The sequence below is a fragment of the Nuphar pumila genome, chromosome 2 (genome assembly GCF_984573655.1).
Source record: "Nuphar pumila chromosome 2, dmNupPumi1.hap1.1, whole genome shotgun sequence".
In the NCBI taxonomy this organism is placed as follows: Eukaryota; Viridiplantae; Streptophyta; class Magnoliopsida; order Nymphaeales; family Nymphaeaceae; genus Nuphar; species Nuphar pumila.
The window spans coordinates 43159515-43176804 of record NC_143250.1 but is presented as its reverse complement, the minus strand read 5'-3'; the positions used below and the strand labels follow the sequence as shown (position 1 = coordinate 43176804).

Sequence of the window (17290 nt, the reverse complement as noted above, 5' to 3'; positions counted from 1 at the left end):
CAACTAACAACTAAAGCAACTAAGCATACTACAAGATCAACAATGAGAAGACACAATATGATGCACAAGAAACTCACAAGTATGCTAGCACGTGATACCACAAGTACGCAAAAACAACAGCTGGAGGATGAGCATGTTTAATTTAGTTATCACTTGTTAACCGACCATGCATGTACGTACATGACGCATGAGCCGAAACAGCCGAGACCAATCCAAGGGTTTATTATTCTATGTATTTTAAGATACCTCGGTTGACTGACTGAATCCTATCCTAAGGGGATGACCGGTGGTCGAGAGAGCAAGCCCCCAAAGGCCCAGTAGGGATGCATCTAACTTATGCAGAAGTGTTAGGCTATCTATTGTAGCCCCTTTCCCCTAACCTCCGATGACTGGGGAAGCCGAGTCTTTTGCTCGTATATAACCATTAATGGCTTGTCCATCAAAGTTGGTACCCTTCGTCCTCTCTCTTTGCAAAGCTAAGTCAAATCGAGCGTGACAGGGGTTTCTTAACCGCCACCTCATTCTTTATGCTCTGGTCCATTAGACCCAAACGAGTATCTTGCATGTGAAGGCGCATGTGAGGTCATTTATGTGCATCTTTAAACAAGTGCCTTTGCACGATCGAGGTCTTATCTGCTTCACGGTACTCATTGCACCGTGCCAATCAAAATTAGCGCTGCACCAGTACCGTACAACCAATCATTGCCCAAGACTCAAGAAATGGCAGCCCTACGTGCGACGAGGCTCTTTTCTCGAGTTAAGAAAACCAGTATCCCATTTTGTAACTCACGGTGGAGTTCGAACGTTGATACTCGCGCTCTTGCTCTAACTAAGCTATGCCGTCAAAACCCGACAATCGTGGCAGTGGCTTGATACTTCTGCATAAGAAGAAGAGTGACATTTGCTATATATATAAAGGGAATAGCAGAGGCAACAAGTAAAATCAACAGGGACCAGGATCGCGAAACCGCGTCCTGGATATAAAGACGTGTTCTTGAACGAAGCCTTGGCGCAAAGCGCGGGGCTAAAGAAAATATAAGCAAGAAAGCGAAGGACCAGGAACGCGAAACTGCATCCTGGAGGTAAAGGCGTAAGCAAATATACGTATAACAATTGTCGGGGCGCCAAGCACGGGGCTAAAAAAAGAAATAGACAGAAAGTACAGTAAACAAGGATCAGGATCGCGAAACTGCATCTTAGAAGTAGATAGACATGCATACACAAATAATTGCCAGGGCGCAAAGCGCGGTGCAGAAGGAAATTAAAAGACTGAAAAGGAAAGAGCGAAAACAAAGGACCAACAACGCGAAACCGCGTTCTGGAAGTAAAAGGCAAGAAAGGAAAGTACGAAAAGGAAAGCCTTGGCACATATAGCACGGCGACAATGAAAAGTAAAGTGCAGAAAGGGAAAAGGACCAGGATCGCGAAACCGCATCCTGAAAGTAAAGGCGTACATATATATAATATATATGTCTTATTTTTTTTATTAAGTCCTTTGCTTTTCAGCAGTTCATTGTTCCAGTCATTTTTATGCAAACCCCTACCTAGAAGAGGTGCAAGGGTCTGTACGCTTGCGAGCGTAAGTGAGCACCGTCTCGGGTCGCGTAGCACGAGAAGACTCCGTGGTGCGACCTGTAAAACCATTTTGTCAATACACCGCACGTTATAAAGATAACCTCATGAGGTCTGCCGAGGGTACCCAAGTCAAAACGAGAACAACCCGAATAAAGTAGGGGTTCACCCCTGCCGAAAAGTAAACAGGGCAGGGTGGCCTTCCCTTTGCCGAGAGCAGAAAGGGCAGGGGCCCTGTCCCCTGCCGAAAACAAACCAGGTAGGGGGGCTGCCCCCTGCCGAAAGCAGACAGGGCAGGGCCCCGCCCTGCCCCCTGCCGAAGACCAACTGGGCAGGGCGGCTGCCCCTCCCTTGCCATAACTCAACGGGGCAGGGGGCCTGCCTGCTGCTGAAACCGATCGAGGCAGGGGGGCTTGCCCCCTGCCGGAAAATCTGTAAGGCAGGGGGGGGGTGTCATGCCCCCCTGCCAGAGACCCAGCAAGGCAGGGGGTACACCCCCTGCCAGAAAAACACAGGCAAGGGGGCCACCCCTGTCGGAAATCAAGCAAGGCAGGGGGGCTACCCCCCCCCCCCCCCACCCAGAGAAACAAGAAGGCAAGGGGGGCGCCACCCTCTGCCGAAAAACGCAAGGTAGGGGGGCCACCCCCCTGTCGTGAAAACAAGAAGGCAGCCCCCCCCCCCCCTTTCCAGAAAATGCAAGGCAGGGCGCCCTGCCGAAAAAACAAGAGGGCAGGGGGCGCCACCCCTGCCAGAAGACGCAAGGCAAGGGGGGAGGGGGGACACCCCCTTGCCGGAAAACAGGAAGGCAGGGCGGGCACCCCTCTACCAGAAAAACAGGAAGGCAGGAGGCACCATCCCCTGCCGAAAAAATGCCAGGCGGCGGGGGGGGCACCCCTTGCCCGAGAAGCCGCAAGGTAGGGGGAGCCACCCCCTGTCGGAGAAACGCCAGGCAGGGGGCTACCCCCCTGTCGGGGAACCAAAGCGAGGCAGGGGTCCCCGCCCCTGTCGACAAAATGCCAGGACAGGGGGCCTTTCGTCCCCTGTCGGAAAGCCATGAAGGGCAGGGGGGCTCCGTTCCCTCCCCCCCTGCCAGAGAAAGAAAAAAGGAGCAGGGGGGCCTCCCCCCTACCGGAAGCATACAGGGCAGGGGGACATCGTCCGCCCCTGCCGCCAAACAAATGGAAAGGGGAGGTCCGTCCTCTTCCCTCATCGGAAAACCCCAGGGCAGGGGGGCATGCCCCCTGACAGAGCTGCAGGAAGAGGGGGGTCTGTTCCCCCTTTGCCGAAAAACAGGAAGACGAGGGAGGGAGATGCGTACCTGGAAGCGGTCGGGGACGTCGGCTTGAGAGAGAGAGAGAGAGAGAGAGAGAGAGAGAGAGAGAGAGAGAGAGAGAGAGAGAGAGAGCAGGGTTTTAAAACTTGCCGAGTCAACTCGGTGACTCGGCTCGGCCCTCCAACGAGTCAACTCGGCAAGGTAAACTCGTTTTGCGAAAACTCGGCCTTGACTCGGGCGAGTTTTGGGCACTTTTTTCATTTTTCAAAGGCTATGGGCAATTTTTTCATATGTAAGTTTTTATTTTTCAAAGAACAAATAGCATAATAACAATAGGCTTACCAACTTAATATAAAATCACAAAATTAGTAAAAGTCTATCAAATTTCACATGTCCATCATTCATTCCTTTTGGTAGCTCCAGGTAAGGAATCAAACCCAGTACCCCTCAATGAACATAGAGTGAATCCACTAATCCAGCTAACATAACTGATCCCTCATGCAACCATCTCTGCAACACTGACTTTGTTTGCATATTGATACTGCATACCAGGTGGTTGAAACTTAAAACACAAGATGAAAGTCATCGTTATTCTTCTATATCCTCCATCAGATCCCACTTGAAGTGGCTCCTGTCAAAACTCCAAATCCTCCTCCTAAAGGGTTTGAATTTATTTCTTTCATTAAAAGTTCACCACGCCACTACTTACAAAGAACTATATAAGTACATAGGTACATAGAGCAAATGTCCATAAGGAAACTTTGTTGCTGTGAGACCTACACAATAGTTGGCAGCCTGCCAACTTGTTCAAAACCAACAGCATAAAATGCCCACATTTATCATTATAATATATATACATCACAACATTCTCATTATCCAAAGCTTATATGCATTTATGTGCAGATATATAAGGCATGGTCCAATCAACTCTACATCAGACAAACACTTACAAATATCAAGATAAAGTTCAATGTTCCTGAAATTTTGCAAGGATTTTCTGAGGCCCTGCAACACAACAGCTATGTCCATATATCCAGGATGCAAACCATGATCGATCATGGCTATTAAAGTTCTTGAAGCTAGTAATTAAGTCATTCTTTATATATTGTCTTGAAAGACTTGTTTCTGCTTGTGTAGTTTCTTTAGTAAATGTGAGATTTGAATTAAGAGCAGTTTTACTTGATGTTATTTTACTTATTAATCAATTAAACTAGTAATTAAGTCATTCTACAAACCTTTATATGTTTAAATGACAATTTATATATTGTCTTTCTTTTAAAATCAAAAGTTAACAAAACCCGGTCCGAGTCACCAAGTTGACCCGTCGAGTCACGAGTCAATAAAGAACGAGTCGAGTCCCGGGTCACGGGTTTTAAAACCTTGAGAGAGAGAGAGAGAGAGAGAGAGAGAGAGAGAGAGAGAGAGAGAGAGAGAGAGAGAGGTTGCCCCTCGCACAACCTCGCCTGAGCCTTTTAAAGGCTTAGGCGAAGGTTCCAGAGACCGGGTTCGGGTCGGACCCGATCTGACCTGGACCCGACCTCTCTCTCTTGGATCCGATCTGGATCCGGATCCAGCCTGTGTCTGGCAGATCGGGTCTGGTGTGTTGGACATGCGAAGTGCCCGATACGGGTCGGACACGTGACGTGTCCGACACGATACACAAATTTTTTTCACGGGTTTTACAGTGGGGGGCGTGAATTCCATTGAGGGAAGACCCCCCTCTCTCTGAAAAACCTATTTATAATAAAGGGTTAGGGTTAAGAGGGGTTTTATTAGAAATTTTCTAAAAAAGATTCTAATTTCAAAAATTCTCAGAAAGCCTCACTTTAAAATTTTATTCCTAAAAACATGTTAAACAAAAAACTAAAATATTCTAAAAGACAAGTGGGTCAATCTGGAGTTTGAACATTTTACCTGATTCGTTCGCACCAAATTGTTTATTTTTTACTCTAATTTTGATGAAATGCGACACAAAGCTCTCCAGTAGGACAATGCATCAAAATTGACTAAACACGGGCTTTTAACATTGATTATGCGCAATATCATGCATAAAAAATATATAAAAACATGAATAACATATGCATGATTAGGAGGTTACTCATATTATGTTATTTTTGTTGGTGATTTTACTAGATACACATGGATTTATTTTCTAAATCATAAATCCGATGTGTTCTCTTTTTTTGAAGAATTTTATATAATGATTAAATATCAATTCCGAAGCAACCTTTCTATTCTTAGATAGGATTCGGGAGAGGAATACATGTCTAATGATTTTCAAAATTACTTGAAGCAAAATGAAATTTGTGGTCAAAGGTCTTATCCTAAAACTCTGCAACAAAATGGGTTAGCGGAAAGAAAGCATAAACACATAATACAAACCACTAGGACTCTTTTAATTTTCAAGGATATTCCGATTTTTTTTTTAGCCAAAGCCGTTCTAACCTCAACTTAATTAATAGAACTCCTTCATCCTTATTAAACAATGCTTCTCTATTTGAAAAACTTTTTAAAATGACTCCCGATTTTAAAAGATTAAGAATCTTTGGTTGTAGGTGTTATGTTCTTACTCATAAAAATGATAAACTATCTCCAAAAGCTATTGAGTGTGTTTTCTTAGGCCATGGAGAAAATAAAAAAGGATACCGTTCTTTTGATCCAATAAATAACAAACTTTATATTTCAAAAGACGCTACTTTTCTTGAAAATAAAATTGAGTTTGTTATTAAAGAACCAAGAGAAAATATTGATTATTCATTTCTATTTGATTTATTACCACGAAATAATGAGTCTAACTCTAATGAGGTATTTGAATCTTTTGATAATGGCTCTAATAGTGAGCATTTTCTTAATGATAAGGATGTTGCTCAACATGAAAATTTGAATGAACATATATCAAACAATACACGTGTTCACTAGACGGAGTGAAGGCAATCATCCATGTGCTCTCGACAAGTTCTCTCAAAACATACCTTTAGAGGAATCCCAACCTAGAAATTCAAATTGTATCTCTAGTGCACTAAGTAGATTTGTATCATATGACTATTCCTCTCTAAACTTTAGAGCATGTTCAATAGCTCTTCACTCTTATTTTTAACCATCTCATTATAATAATGCCAAACAATACCCTGATTGGAATGAAGCTATAAAGTTTGAAGTTAATGCTCTTAAGAAAGCCAACACATGGGAAATAATTGATCCTCCCTAGGCAAGAAACCTATAAGATGTAGATGAGTGTTTAAAGTAAAAGCCAAAAGTGATGGATCATTAGAAAGATATAAACTCAGGTTAGTTGCCAAAGGGTATGCTCAAAAATATGGAATAAATTATGATGAAACCTTTGCCCCTATAGCACGAATGACAAGTGTTCAAGATCTCATTGTCATTGCGTCTATTAAAAAATGACATATTTTTCAATTAGATGTCAAAAATGCCTTTTTGAATGGAGAACTTGGTGAGAAAGTTTACATGAAACCTCCTCTAAGGGTAAATTTAAATGAAAAGTTTTAAATCTAAAAAAGGCCTTGTATGGTCTTAAACAAACTTCTAAGGCTTGATATGACAAATTTAGTAATGTTTTGATTAAATTGAGATTTATTTTTTGTTATACCGATATTGCTCTCTTTGTCAAAAAAACAGGTACTACTATTGTGATTCTTCTTCTATATGTTGATATGATCATCAGAGGAAATAATAAAGGAGTTATTGAAATTTTTGATATGTTTGACTTGGGTTTCTTGAGATATTTTTTAGGCATTGAAGTGACTTACTCCCCTAGATGATATATTCTCTCTCAAATGAAATTAGTTGCGGACATATATGCTAAGTTGGGAGTTTCAGATAAAAAGAAGGTGGTGACCCCAAAAGTCATAAATACTAAATTAAGACTCAAAGATGGTGTTCTGCTTGAAGATCCTACTCCATATCGTCAATTAATTGGATCTCTCATGTATCTCTCCATCACCCAACCTGATATTGCTCATAATATTTATGCGGCTAGCCAATTTCAGTATGCTCCTACTGCAGTGCACATGGCAACAGTAATGATGATTATGCGATATATTAAAAACACCATTTCAAAAGAGCTTTTCTTATCTTCTCCCTTATCTTTTGATTTAACTGCTTATACTGATGCTGATTGGGGTGGTAATTCAAATGATAGAATCTCAACTATTGGTTTTTGTATTTCTTAGGAGATTTGCTGATTTCTTAGAGGTGCAAAAAACAACAAATAGTATCTTTATCCTCAACTGAAGTTGAATATCGAGTAATGACTACCACAACAATGGAGATTGTATGGCTTATAAGTCTTCTCAGTGATATGGGTATCATCATGTCAACACCATCGAAGATGTGCTGTGACAATATAAGTGCAATTTATATTGCAAGCAATCATACCTTCTATGAGCACACCAAGCATATTGAGATGGATTGTCATTATATTCGTGATGAATATTTAAGAGAAACTATTACATTATCATATGTTACCTCAGAGTATCAGCTGATTGACTTCTTCACCAAAGCTCTTCCTACTCCTCGTTTTCTCTTTCTCCTTAGCAAACTTTCAGTTCTTTTCCAGCAAAGTTTGAAGGGGAGTGTTAATATATATATATATATATATATATATATATATATATATATATATAAAATTTTGTATTTCTTTTGTATTGCTCGATAGTGCATTTTGGTCTTTTTACTTTCCTTAAAGTTTATTAGAAACAACTTTTTTCTTCTTTTTTTCCTTTTTTATTCTCTTCTTTTTAGTGTCTTGGAGTCGTTGGGGCCCCAACGGTCATAAATATGACCGTTGGGAGCTCCCCAACGACTCTTCAGAGTGGGGAGCTCCCAAGGGCCTCCACTCTCTCGGGTGTTCCCCCTTCATTTTATAACATTCCTTTCTCATATTCTCAATAATATCTACTTTTTATTTGCCTTTTGACATTATCCCTTTGTTGATTTGTGTATGCACTTAAAGTGCTTGTTTACTCGTGAATCTTTCTGCTTTGATACTAATTTATCACGAGCTTACTTTTTTCAATAAGCTACTGCGGTGCTACGGTTCTTCCTTACTGCCGCAAGCTTTTCTGTCACTTTGTCACGGGCATAGAATGCTTTGCAAACCCGCGACACGCCAAGCTGGTCAGCCCAACGGCCGCGTACCAACACCTTTCCATGTGCTGAATAATTTTCATTAGCCCTGCGCACCACCCCATGCGCAGCTGCCTAGTGGAAGCTGATCAAGCACATTTCCAAATGTGCATTCCATGTAGTCCCTGCTTAGTGCATAGCCGTCCCATATTGGACTTGTAAGTGTTATACACTTTGTTATTTGTGATTCTGCTTACGTCATTACAGATATTTGAAGACCTTAACAAACATAGATGCATGTCACAGTCACATGATTTGAAACTTGTTTTTTGCTAAAAAATATACACCCCCATGCCAGCTCAAATTCAGGATTTAAGATCCACTCAATGCACCTTTAGTTGTTGAACTGTTCTGTTTCTGACTTGAATAAATTCTCAGACGAGTGGAGAAATTTCTTGGAGCGGATTGGACGTGATGAGTCAACAGAAGATTTGGATCTCCAGGATAGTTCAAGTGACTCCTTGGAGTTGAGGTTTTGGGCATCTTACCGGGGCCAGACTTTAGCTAGAACAGGTTAGGGAGTTAGACTGAAACATGCAACATGTGTTTGTGTATTTTGTTGATATGCTGTTTAGATTATGGGCTTCTGGTACTTTACCTGCTTAATGGTGCAGTACGTGGCATGATGTACTACAGAAAGGCTCTAATGCTACAGAGCTACCTGGAGAGGAGAACTTCTGGAGGTACTCTTTTTGTTTCTTTAATTCCTTTATGCTTTTAATTAAAACACTAAGATCTTTTCTGATCTCCCTTCTTCAGAAATTGAGGATGGATATTCTGGTGCTGATTTTACTAGCACACAAGGATATGAGCTGTCTCGTGAAGCACGTGCCCAAGCTGACTTGAAGTTTACTTATGTGGTGTCATGCCAAATATATGGGCAACAGAAGCAAAAGAAAGCTCAAGAGGCTGCTGATATTGCCCTTTTGCTTCAAAGGTTGTTTTCGATTTCTGTTTTGCCTGCCTTCTACACTTATTCTGTCACAATTTTGGAACTGGGCTCTTCAGTGTAACATGGTTTTTCAATTCTCATGTGTCAATAATACAATCCTTTTATATCAGTCTAAATGCAGACTGAACATGTCAAAAAATCACCTTGTTAACATGTTATCTTAAGTATGAAACTGTGTATTTTATGTTAATAACTCTTGTTTTCTTATTGTCCACTTTGATTTGTTCTTAACTTTTCCATTGTATCCAGGAATGAGGCACTTCGAGTTGCATTTATACATGTGGAGGAGAATGTCGCCAGTGATGGTAAAGTTTCGACGGAATATTACTCAAAGCTTGTTAAAGCTGATGTCCACGGCAAGGATCAGGTACAGAACAGCAGCATTTACTTATCTGAACTTGGTAATTTTCAAATTATCATGCATTAACCTTGAGGTAGTCATTGGTAGCGGTGTTGATTGATAATATGAACAATTTTGTATTACCGTGTGGTCATGTTATTGTTGGATGATTTGGTTGCTAGTCACTGCTGCTGAGAGACATCAGATATGGTTTACCTAACAATACAGTTTATGGAAATATCAGATAACTACATTAGAACCCTCGAGCTTGATCGACCCTTCCAGACACATTATACTCTAATTTATTTTTTGGACATGGTGGCTGCCAATGAGTCTGGAATCTAGTTCGGTAGCTTAGCTTGACAAAACAAGGTTACTTGACACTATCTGATTTGGCTTCAGATGTTCACATTTCTAACTGTTAAAATATGTAATCTCATATAATATCTCATATGTAATCTCATAGACATGTAATGTTTTATCTCCTTTCTAGTTAGGATTTTTCGTTTAATTAATTCTAGTTAAAATACAACTAGAATTAGCCAAACCAGTCCATCATTGGACTGATTTGGCCTTTACCTTTTTGACTAGTAAAAAAGGTACCTTTTTGACCAAGTCAAAAAGGTAAATCCAAAAAGAGCTGTTGGACTCCCCAACAGCTCTATTAGAGCCGTTGGAGAGTCCAACAGCTCTCTTAAGGCTTCTCTCTACCTCTCTATAAATATGGGGCTATTCCCCTTGTAAAGACTTACTCTTGTTTTGGGTTTTTATCTCAAATCAATAAATTTGTTTATTTTTCATTTTTATACCCGTTTCGGGTTGTGTGTATTCTTAAGTTCTCTTTGTGAACCTTTGTGGTTCTTATGGTGTATTTGTGATAACTTGTTGAGAGACATTTGTTGTAGCGTATTTTTCACTTTCTTACATGGTATCAGAGCAAGGTCGGTGGACGTGTATTGGGAAGCGTGCCATGCAACTACTCTTCAACAAAGTGAAGTCTTTTTGAAGGAGTGCTCGTGTGTAGCCTTGAAGGGCGTGGAAGGCTACTTATTTTCGATCTTTGTGGTTAAAATATTCCTCTTCCCACTTGCTTTTCTTCTTCCCCTCTCATTCCTAAGCTTGTAAAATGGATGACAATAATAATGTCATCATTAAGTCCATAAAACTCAACGATTCAAACTATGTAACATGGGCTTCAATCATGAAGCATCTTATTTGGGGAAAGGGTCTATGGGGCTTAGTTGATGGAACCGATAAGGAACCTAAACTAACACTCACTAAAGAAGAAGGTGGAAGAGAAGTACCTCTTTCGGAGGTGGAAAAAACTAAGGCCATCTCCACATATGAAAAGGAATGGAAAGAATGGAGAATGGGTCACGCCAAGATCATGTCTTGGCTAATTTCTAGTGTAGACATAAAGAAGTGTTCAAGTCTCGCAAAATTTGAACATGCTAATGATGCGTGAGAATATCTTAAGAGAATGCATTCTCTTAAAGATATTGCTCATATATGTAACTTACAAGAAAATGTTCGGAATATGGTTCAAGGAGAGAGAAGTATTAGAGAATACTACAATAGCTTATTCGAACTATGGGAAGAGTTGACTCTTCTTGAACCAAAGTGGCATTGTCCACAAGACATTGAGCTTCGCCAAAATCAAGTAAATGCGGAGCATTTTTTTCAATTTATAAATGGGTTTAGACCCGAATTTGAATCAACCAAGTCCGCTCTTCTACATCGGGGAAATATTCCCTCTATTGAAGATACCATTGAAGAGCTAAGTATGGAAGAAAATAGACTCAAGAAACGAGTCGACAAAAGCGATGATGATACAGTTTTAGTTGTATCTAGACCAGGTAATCATATTCGCACATACAAACCTCCACATATTGGGAGAATAAACAATGAAAGGCAAGGAGGCGATTTTGAAAGGAGAAAAATTATTTGTTATTACTGTCATGAACCTGGACATGTTAAAACTTACTGTCCAAAGTTGAAAAAATCTTATAAGAAGAAGGTAGCTGTTGTTGAATCAAAAGAATCAAATGAGACATCCATTGGAAACATGTCCATGTCTCAGTTGGTGGAGGCTCTACAACCTCTTCTTAAAGGAACTTCTCCCTTAACTGGAGTTGCGATCTCTTCTGTTGGCACCTCCGATCCAGGTAAACCCCTATGGCTTCTTGACTCTGGTGCTTCTTTTCACATGACACCAAATTTAAAATTACTGTCGCATTGTTATGACTCAAGTGGATCGAGTGTTTTTACTGCGGATGGAACATCCCTTGTGATAAAAGGAATAAGAAATTTCGAAAATATCTCTCAAAACTCAAAAGGATTTTGTATTCCAAAGATTAGATATATCCTCAAACTTAATCTAAATCTCTTATCTGTTTCTCAATTAACTGATCATGGGTATAATGTTTCCTTCTCTTCTCATGATTGTCAAGTACAAGATCACCAGTCAGGGAAGCTGATTGGGGAAGGCCATAGAGAAGGAGGCTTATATTACATGGATTTTTTGGAATTACCCAAGAAAACATTATGCTGCAATGTTCAAAAAGTAGGTTTGGATCTTTTACACCAAAGATTTGGTCACCCTTGTATATTCAAGCTTCAGTACTTTCCAAACATGGAAAAAATTTGTAATTTTGAAACTTTCACTTGTGAAAAATGTATTCTTGGAAAAATGAAACGACTAACATTTCAAGAAAGAACTTTTGTCTCCACTCGACCACTTGAATTAATTCACTCTGATGTTTGGGGTCCTGCACCAGTTACGTTAAAAGGTGGGTTTTTATACTATGTAATTTTCGTGGATGACTTTACACGATATACCTGGATTTACTTTCTCAAACACAAATTTGAAGTGTTCTCTTTTTTTCAAATATTTCATAATATGGTCAAAAATCAATTTAAGAAAGGTATTTCAATATTTCACACTGATTTAGGGGGAGAATTTTTATCAACTGAATTTAAAGAATATTTGAACTCACATGGAATTTCATACAAAAAATTTTGTCCCTATACTCCTCAACAAAATGGGTTAGCTGAGAGAAAACACAGACACATTATAGAAACAACTAGAACACTACTTATCACACATCAAGTTCCTAAAGTTTTTTGGGCCGAAGCTATTTTAACTGCTGTGTATCTTATTAATAGGATGCCCTCATCCTCGATAAAGAATATTTCTCCTACTGAAAAACTTTATAAACAAAAACCTGATTATTCTAGACTGAGGGTGTTTGGGTGCAAGTGCTTTGTTTTTACAGATAAGAATGATAAATTCTCTCCCCGTGCTATACCCTGTACTTTTTTAGGATATGCAAATAATAAAAAAGGATACAGATGTTTTGACCCAAAAAACAACAAGTTATACGTTTCAAGGAATATATCCTTTCTAAAAAATGAAAGTTTTTTTGAAAACAAAAATTCTACTGAAATAGATGAGTATTCCTTCTTGTTGGATCTAGTTCCAAAGGATAGTGAAAGAGAAATTGATCTAGATGATCAGATGGATGTGATTGATTCTGATCCTCATAGAAATAGTCAAGATTGTATTCAATACTCTAGACAAGGAAATTTAGAAAGACAGTGTGCCCTGGATAAATACACAAGGGAACATGAATCTGCCTCTTCATCTAGAAAATCCACTAGGATCTCGAGGGTTCCTGCAAAGTTTGTGTCATATCAGTCTTTTTCACCAAAACATCAAGCCTTTATTGCTCTAATTCATTCCTATGAAGAACCTCCCAGTTATGATATAGCCAAGGATCAACCAGAATGGGTCAAGGCTATGAAAGTCGAATTAGAAGCCTTAGAAAAAGCAAATACTTGGACCATTCAAGACCATCCTCCAAACAACAAGAAACCTATTGGTTGTCGCTGGGTGTACAAGGTGAAAACCAAGAGTGATGGCACTCTTTAAAGATTCAAGGCTCGGTTGGTGGCAAAAGGCTATTCCCAAGAATATGAAATAGACTATGAAGAGACCTTTGCCCCAGTAGCTAGAATGACCACTGTTAGAATCCTAATAGCTCTTGCATCAATAAAGGGATGACATATCTTTCAAATGGATGTTAAAAATGCTTTTCTAAATGGAACTTTAGTTGAAGAAGTATACATGGACCCACCACCAGGAATGAATATACCTAAAGGGAAAACACTTCGCCTAAACAAGGCTTTATATGGTCTCAAGCAAACTCCAAAAGCTTGGTATGATAAGTTTCGTAAGATTATGCTTGATTTTGGTTTTCGATTTTGTCTTACTGACACAGCTTTGTTTGTTAAGAATTCTGATGCAGGTATTATCATCCTTCTACTCTATGTTGACGACATGATCATCACTGAAAGTGATAAACAGGGAGTTTATGATATTAAAAAATTTCTCAAAACACATTTTGAAATGAGTGATTTGGGTTTTTTGAAATATTTTCTTGGTATAGAAGTTGCCTACTCACCTAGAGGTTACTTGCTAACTCAATCTAAGTTTGCATTAGATATTGTTGCCCGGTCAGGTATTTCAGATGAAAGACATGTTGATACTCCTGAGATTGTGAATGTCAAAATGAAGATTGATGATGGAGAGCCACTCGAGAATCCGACTCCGTATAGGCAACTTGTTGGGGCTCTATCGTATCTATCTATCACAAGACCTGACATTACACATGCGGTCCATACAACCAGTCAATTTCAACATGCTCCAACTTCTGTTCATATGGGAGCAGTTTTGCGTATTATTAGATATATCAAAAATTCTATTTCTCGAGGATTATTTTTATCCGCTTCCTCTAACTTAGAATTGCTTGCTTATACTGATGCAGATTGGAGTGGTGATCCAAATGACCGCCACTCAACTACAGGTTTTTGTGTCTTTTTGGGAGAATCCTTGGTGTCTTGGCGATGTAAGAAGCAACAAAAGGTCTCTCTCTCATCAATTGAAGCTGAATATAGGGCAATGACTACAACTACTATGGAATTAGTCTGGCTTCGACGTCTACTTTCCGATATGGGAGTTGAAAGTCCAAAAGCATCAAATCTGTGTTGTGACAACAAGAGCTCTATCTATATTGCAAGCAATCGGACATTTCATGAACGCACCAAGCATATAGAAATGGATTGCCATTATGTTCGAGAGGAATTTTTGCGTGGCACCATCAATCTTCCCTATGTTGCTTCAGAATATCAGTTTGCCGATTTCTTCACCAAGCCTCTCGCTGCTCCTAGGTTTCAATTTCTCTTAGGCAAACTTTCGGTTATCCAACCGTAAGTTTGAGGGGGAGTGTTAAAATATGTAATCTCATATAATATCTCATATGTAATCTCATAGACATGTAATGTTTTATCTTCTTTCTAGTTAGGATTTTTTGTTTAATTAATTCTAGTTAAAATACAATTAGAATTAGCCAAACCAGTCCATCATTGGACTGATTTGACCTTTACCTTTTTGACTAGTAAAAAAGGTACCTTTTTGACCAAGTCAAAAAGGTAAATCCAAAAAGAGCTGTTGGACTCCCCAACAGCTCTATTAGAGCCGTTGGAGAGTCCAACAGCTCTCTTAAGGCTTCTCTCTACCTCTCTATAAATATGGGGCTATTCCCCTTGTAAAGACTTACTCTTGTTTTGGGTTTTTATCTCAAATCAATAAATTTGTTTATTTTTCATTTTTATACCCGTTTCGGGTTGTGTGTATTCTTAAGTTCTCTTTGTGAACCTTTGTGGTTCTTATGGTGTATTTGTGAGAACTTGTTGAGAGACATTTGTTGTAGCGTATTTTTCACTTTCTTACACTAACCACTGTAACACTTTATTGTGAGAGGAAACTATTGCTGTGAGCATCTTATTGGATTGATCAACTGTACATATAACAAATAGCATATTAGGTAAAAACATGGAAGCAATAAACAATGGCTTAAAATTTCTTGCATATGAATAACTGTACAGTCGCTGCAATTTTCTCAGGTAATGTTGTGTCTCAACCATCTGTTATAAACACATTCATTTGAATAAAAACTTTGGCCATTTTTATGCTACTCACTGCACCTTCATCCGTTGGTACGAGAACAATAATTACAATATATATATATATATATATATATATATATGAATGAATGAATGTATGTATTCCTATTTATATGTATATGCTTGGTTGTCAAAGGCGCTAGGCGGAGCCTAGGGGGTGTGCCCCTAAAAAGACTAGGGCCTAGGCTGGACTAGTCGGTACCCTGATTCAAATTTTTAAAAAAATACATAAAATATGTAAACAAACTGCTAAAATTAATAACCGACATGTATACAACATAAAATCAAACAACAATAAGCAATAGACAAAACACATGTCATCGAACACTATAAAGCAATTATATTAAATAACCTGCTCAAAAAAATTATGAACAATTAAATATACAAACCATACAGCTAACAATGTGAATGACTAATATACAAAAAAAATTGATGTATACAAAAAATTAACAACAATAGACATAAAATAAACAATGTGTGAGTGCATGTAAAGTGTGAACGGTGAAAAAGAACAGTCAAACATATCATATATGAATTACACACAGATATATAACTCAGAAATAGTCAACCAAAAATATAACTGAGAAATATAACTCACAAAACATAACTCAGAAACAGTCAACCAGAAATATAACTTAGAAACAGTCAAACATTATATATATATATATATATATATATATATATATATATATATATATATATATATATATATATACACACACGAAACACACAAACACAGAATATATATTATAATAAAAGAAAAAAGAGAAGAGAAGAAGAGGGAAAAAGGGGTGTGGAATAAGAAAATCCAGAGAGAGAGAGAGAGAGAGAGAGAGAGAGAGAGAGAGACCTGTTTCTTCTTCTTGGTGCAAAAAACCGTGAGAGAGAGTACAAAAGGGCGAGAGAGGGAGAGAGCAAAAAGTGGAAAGGTCTACGCCTTTCCCCTTTTTATACCACCAGTGGTCAATAAAATGAAAAGGACAAAAGTAGGCTTTAAGCCTAGGTGGTCCCAGCCTAGGCAGCGCCAAGTCGAGCTAGGCAGTAAAATATTGCCTCACCTCCTAAACCCAATCACCCAGGAGGTGGGGCTGCGCCTAGGTCTCCTAGGCACAGCCTTTGACAACAAAGTGTATATGTACTCTGATTTCACGTGTTCTTTGTAGATACCTGCCAGACATGAATACTTTGATTTGACTTTATTTTTTTATGGTGAGCTGCTTTCGTATATTTTTATGTGTGCTATATGTTTGGTTGCTTTTGTTCTTTATTTGAGCGAGTCCTCTCTGAATATTCCAATATTTTTTGAGTAGCTTGTTAGTAACGTTGCCCTTGTATTTTTCTTTGTAGGAAATATATTCTGTCAAGCTACCGGGGAATCCAAAGCTGGGTGAAGGGAAGCCAGAAAACCAAAATCATGCCATAATCTTTACTCGTGGTGATGCTATTCAAACAATTGACATGAATCAGGTGGTCTCTTGTGTCTTATGTTGACTGACATAAATTGGGATAATCATTTTTACTTGATCTTAGCAGTTTAATGTAGATAATATGTCAATTATATATGCTGTTAGTTAAGACTGTCATAAATTGCTCAAGGACTGGGTGTCATTGATCCTTTAGGTTTACAATAATCCGTGTTTTTGTGCCATTTCAATGTTTAGTTAGCTTCCTGTCCTTAAGCAAATAATTGATGCTTACTCCTTATTTTGATTTAAGCAATACTATTTCAACGAAGGCAAGCTGTCATGTCTTGATGCAGCTATACTTTACTCATGATTCAGTGATTTCTTTGATGCACATGCACACATACAGATATGCTTATCTTAATCTGTGTTGCTGTGCTCATTCCACGACTTGTTAATAGTGCAACTGCTATCTTAAAGAGAGTAATTGGTCTGTGGTCCTTGATTTCATTAATTTGTACGATCTCAACTAATGTTCGGCAACCCAGTGCCATTGCATCCTTGTGTAAACAGAAACA

At 38.9% G+C, this 17290-nt stretch overlaps 1 protein-coding gene across 1 annotated transcript in view; it reads left to right on the top strand.

Moving 5' to 3' along the window:
- Nucleotides 1-17290, top strand: part of GSL8 (glucan synthase-like 8) — a 209795-nt gene that overhangs the window by 151402 nt on the left and 41103 nt on the right. The window contains exons 32-36 of the mRNA XM_089995715.1: nt 8372-8506; nt 8608-8676; nt 8753-8930; nt 9195-9312; nt 16657-16776. Of these exons, the coding sequence (XP_089851841.1) occupies nt 8372-8506; nt 8608-8676; nt 8753-8930; nt 9195-9312; nt 16657-16776 (620 nt within the window). The remainder of the gene's footprint in view (nt 1-8371; nt 8507-8607; nt 8677-8752; nt 8931-9194; nt 9313-16656; nt 16777-17290) is intronic.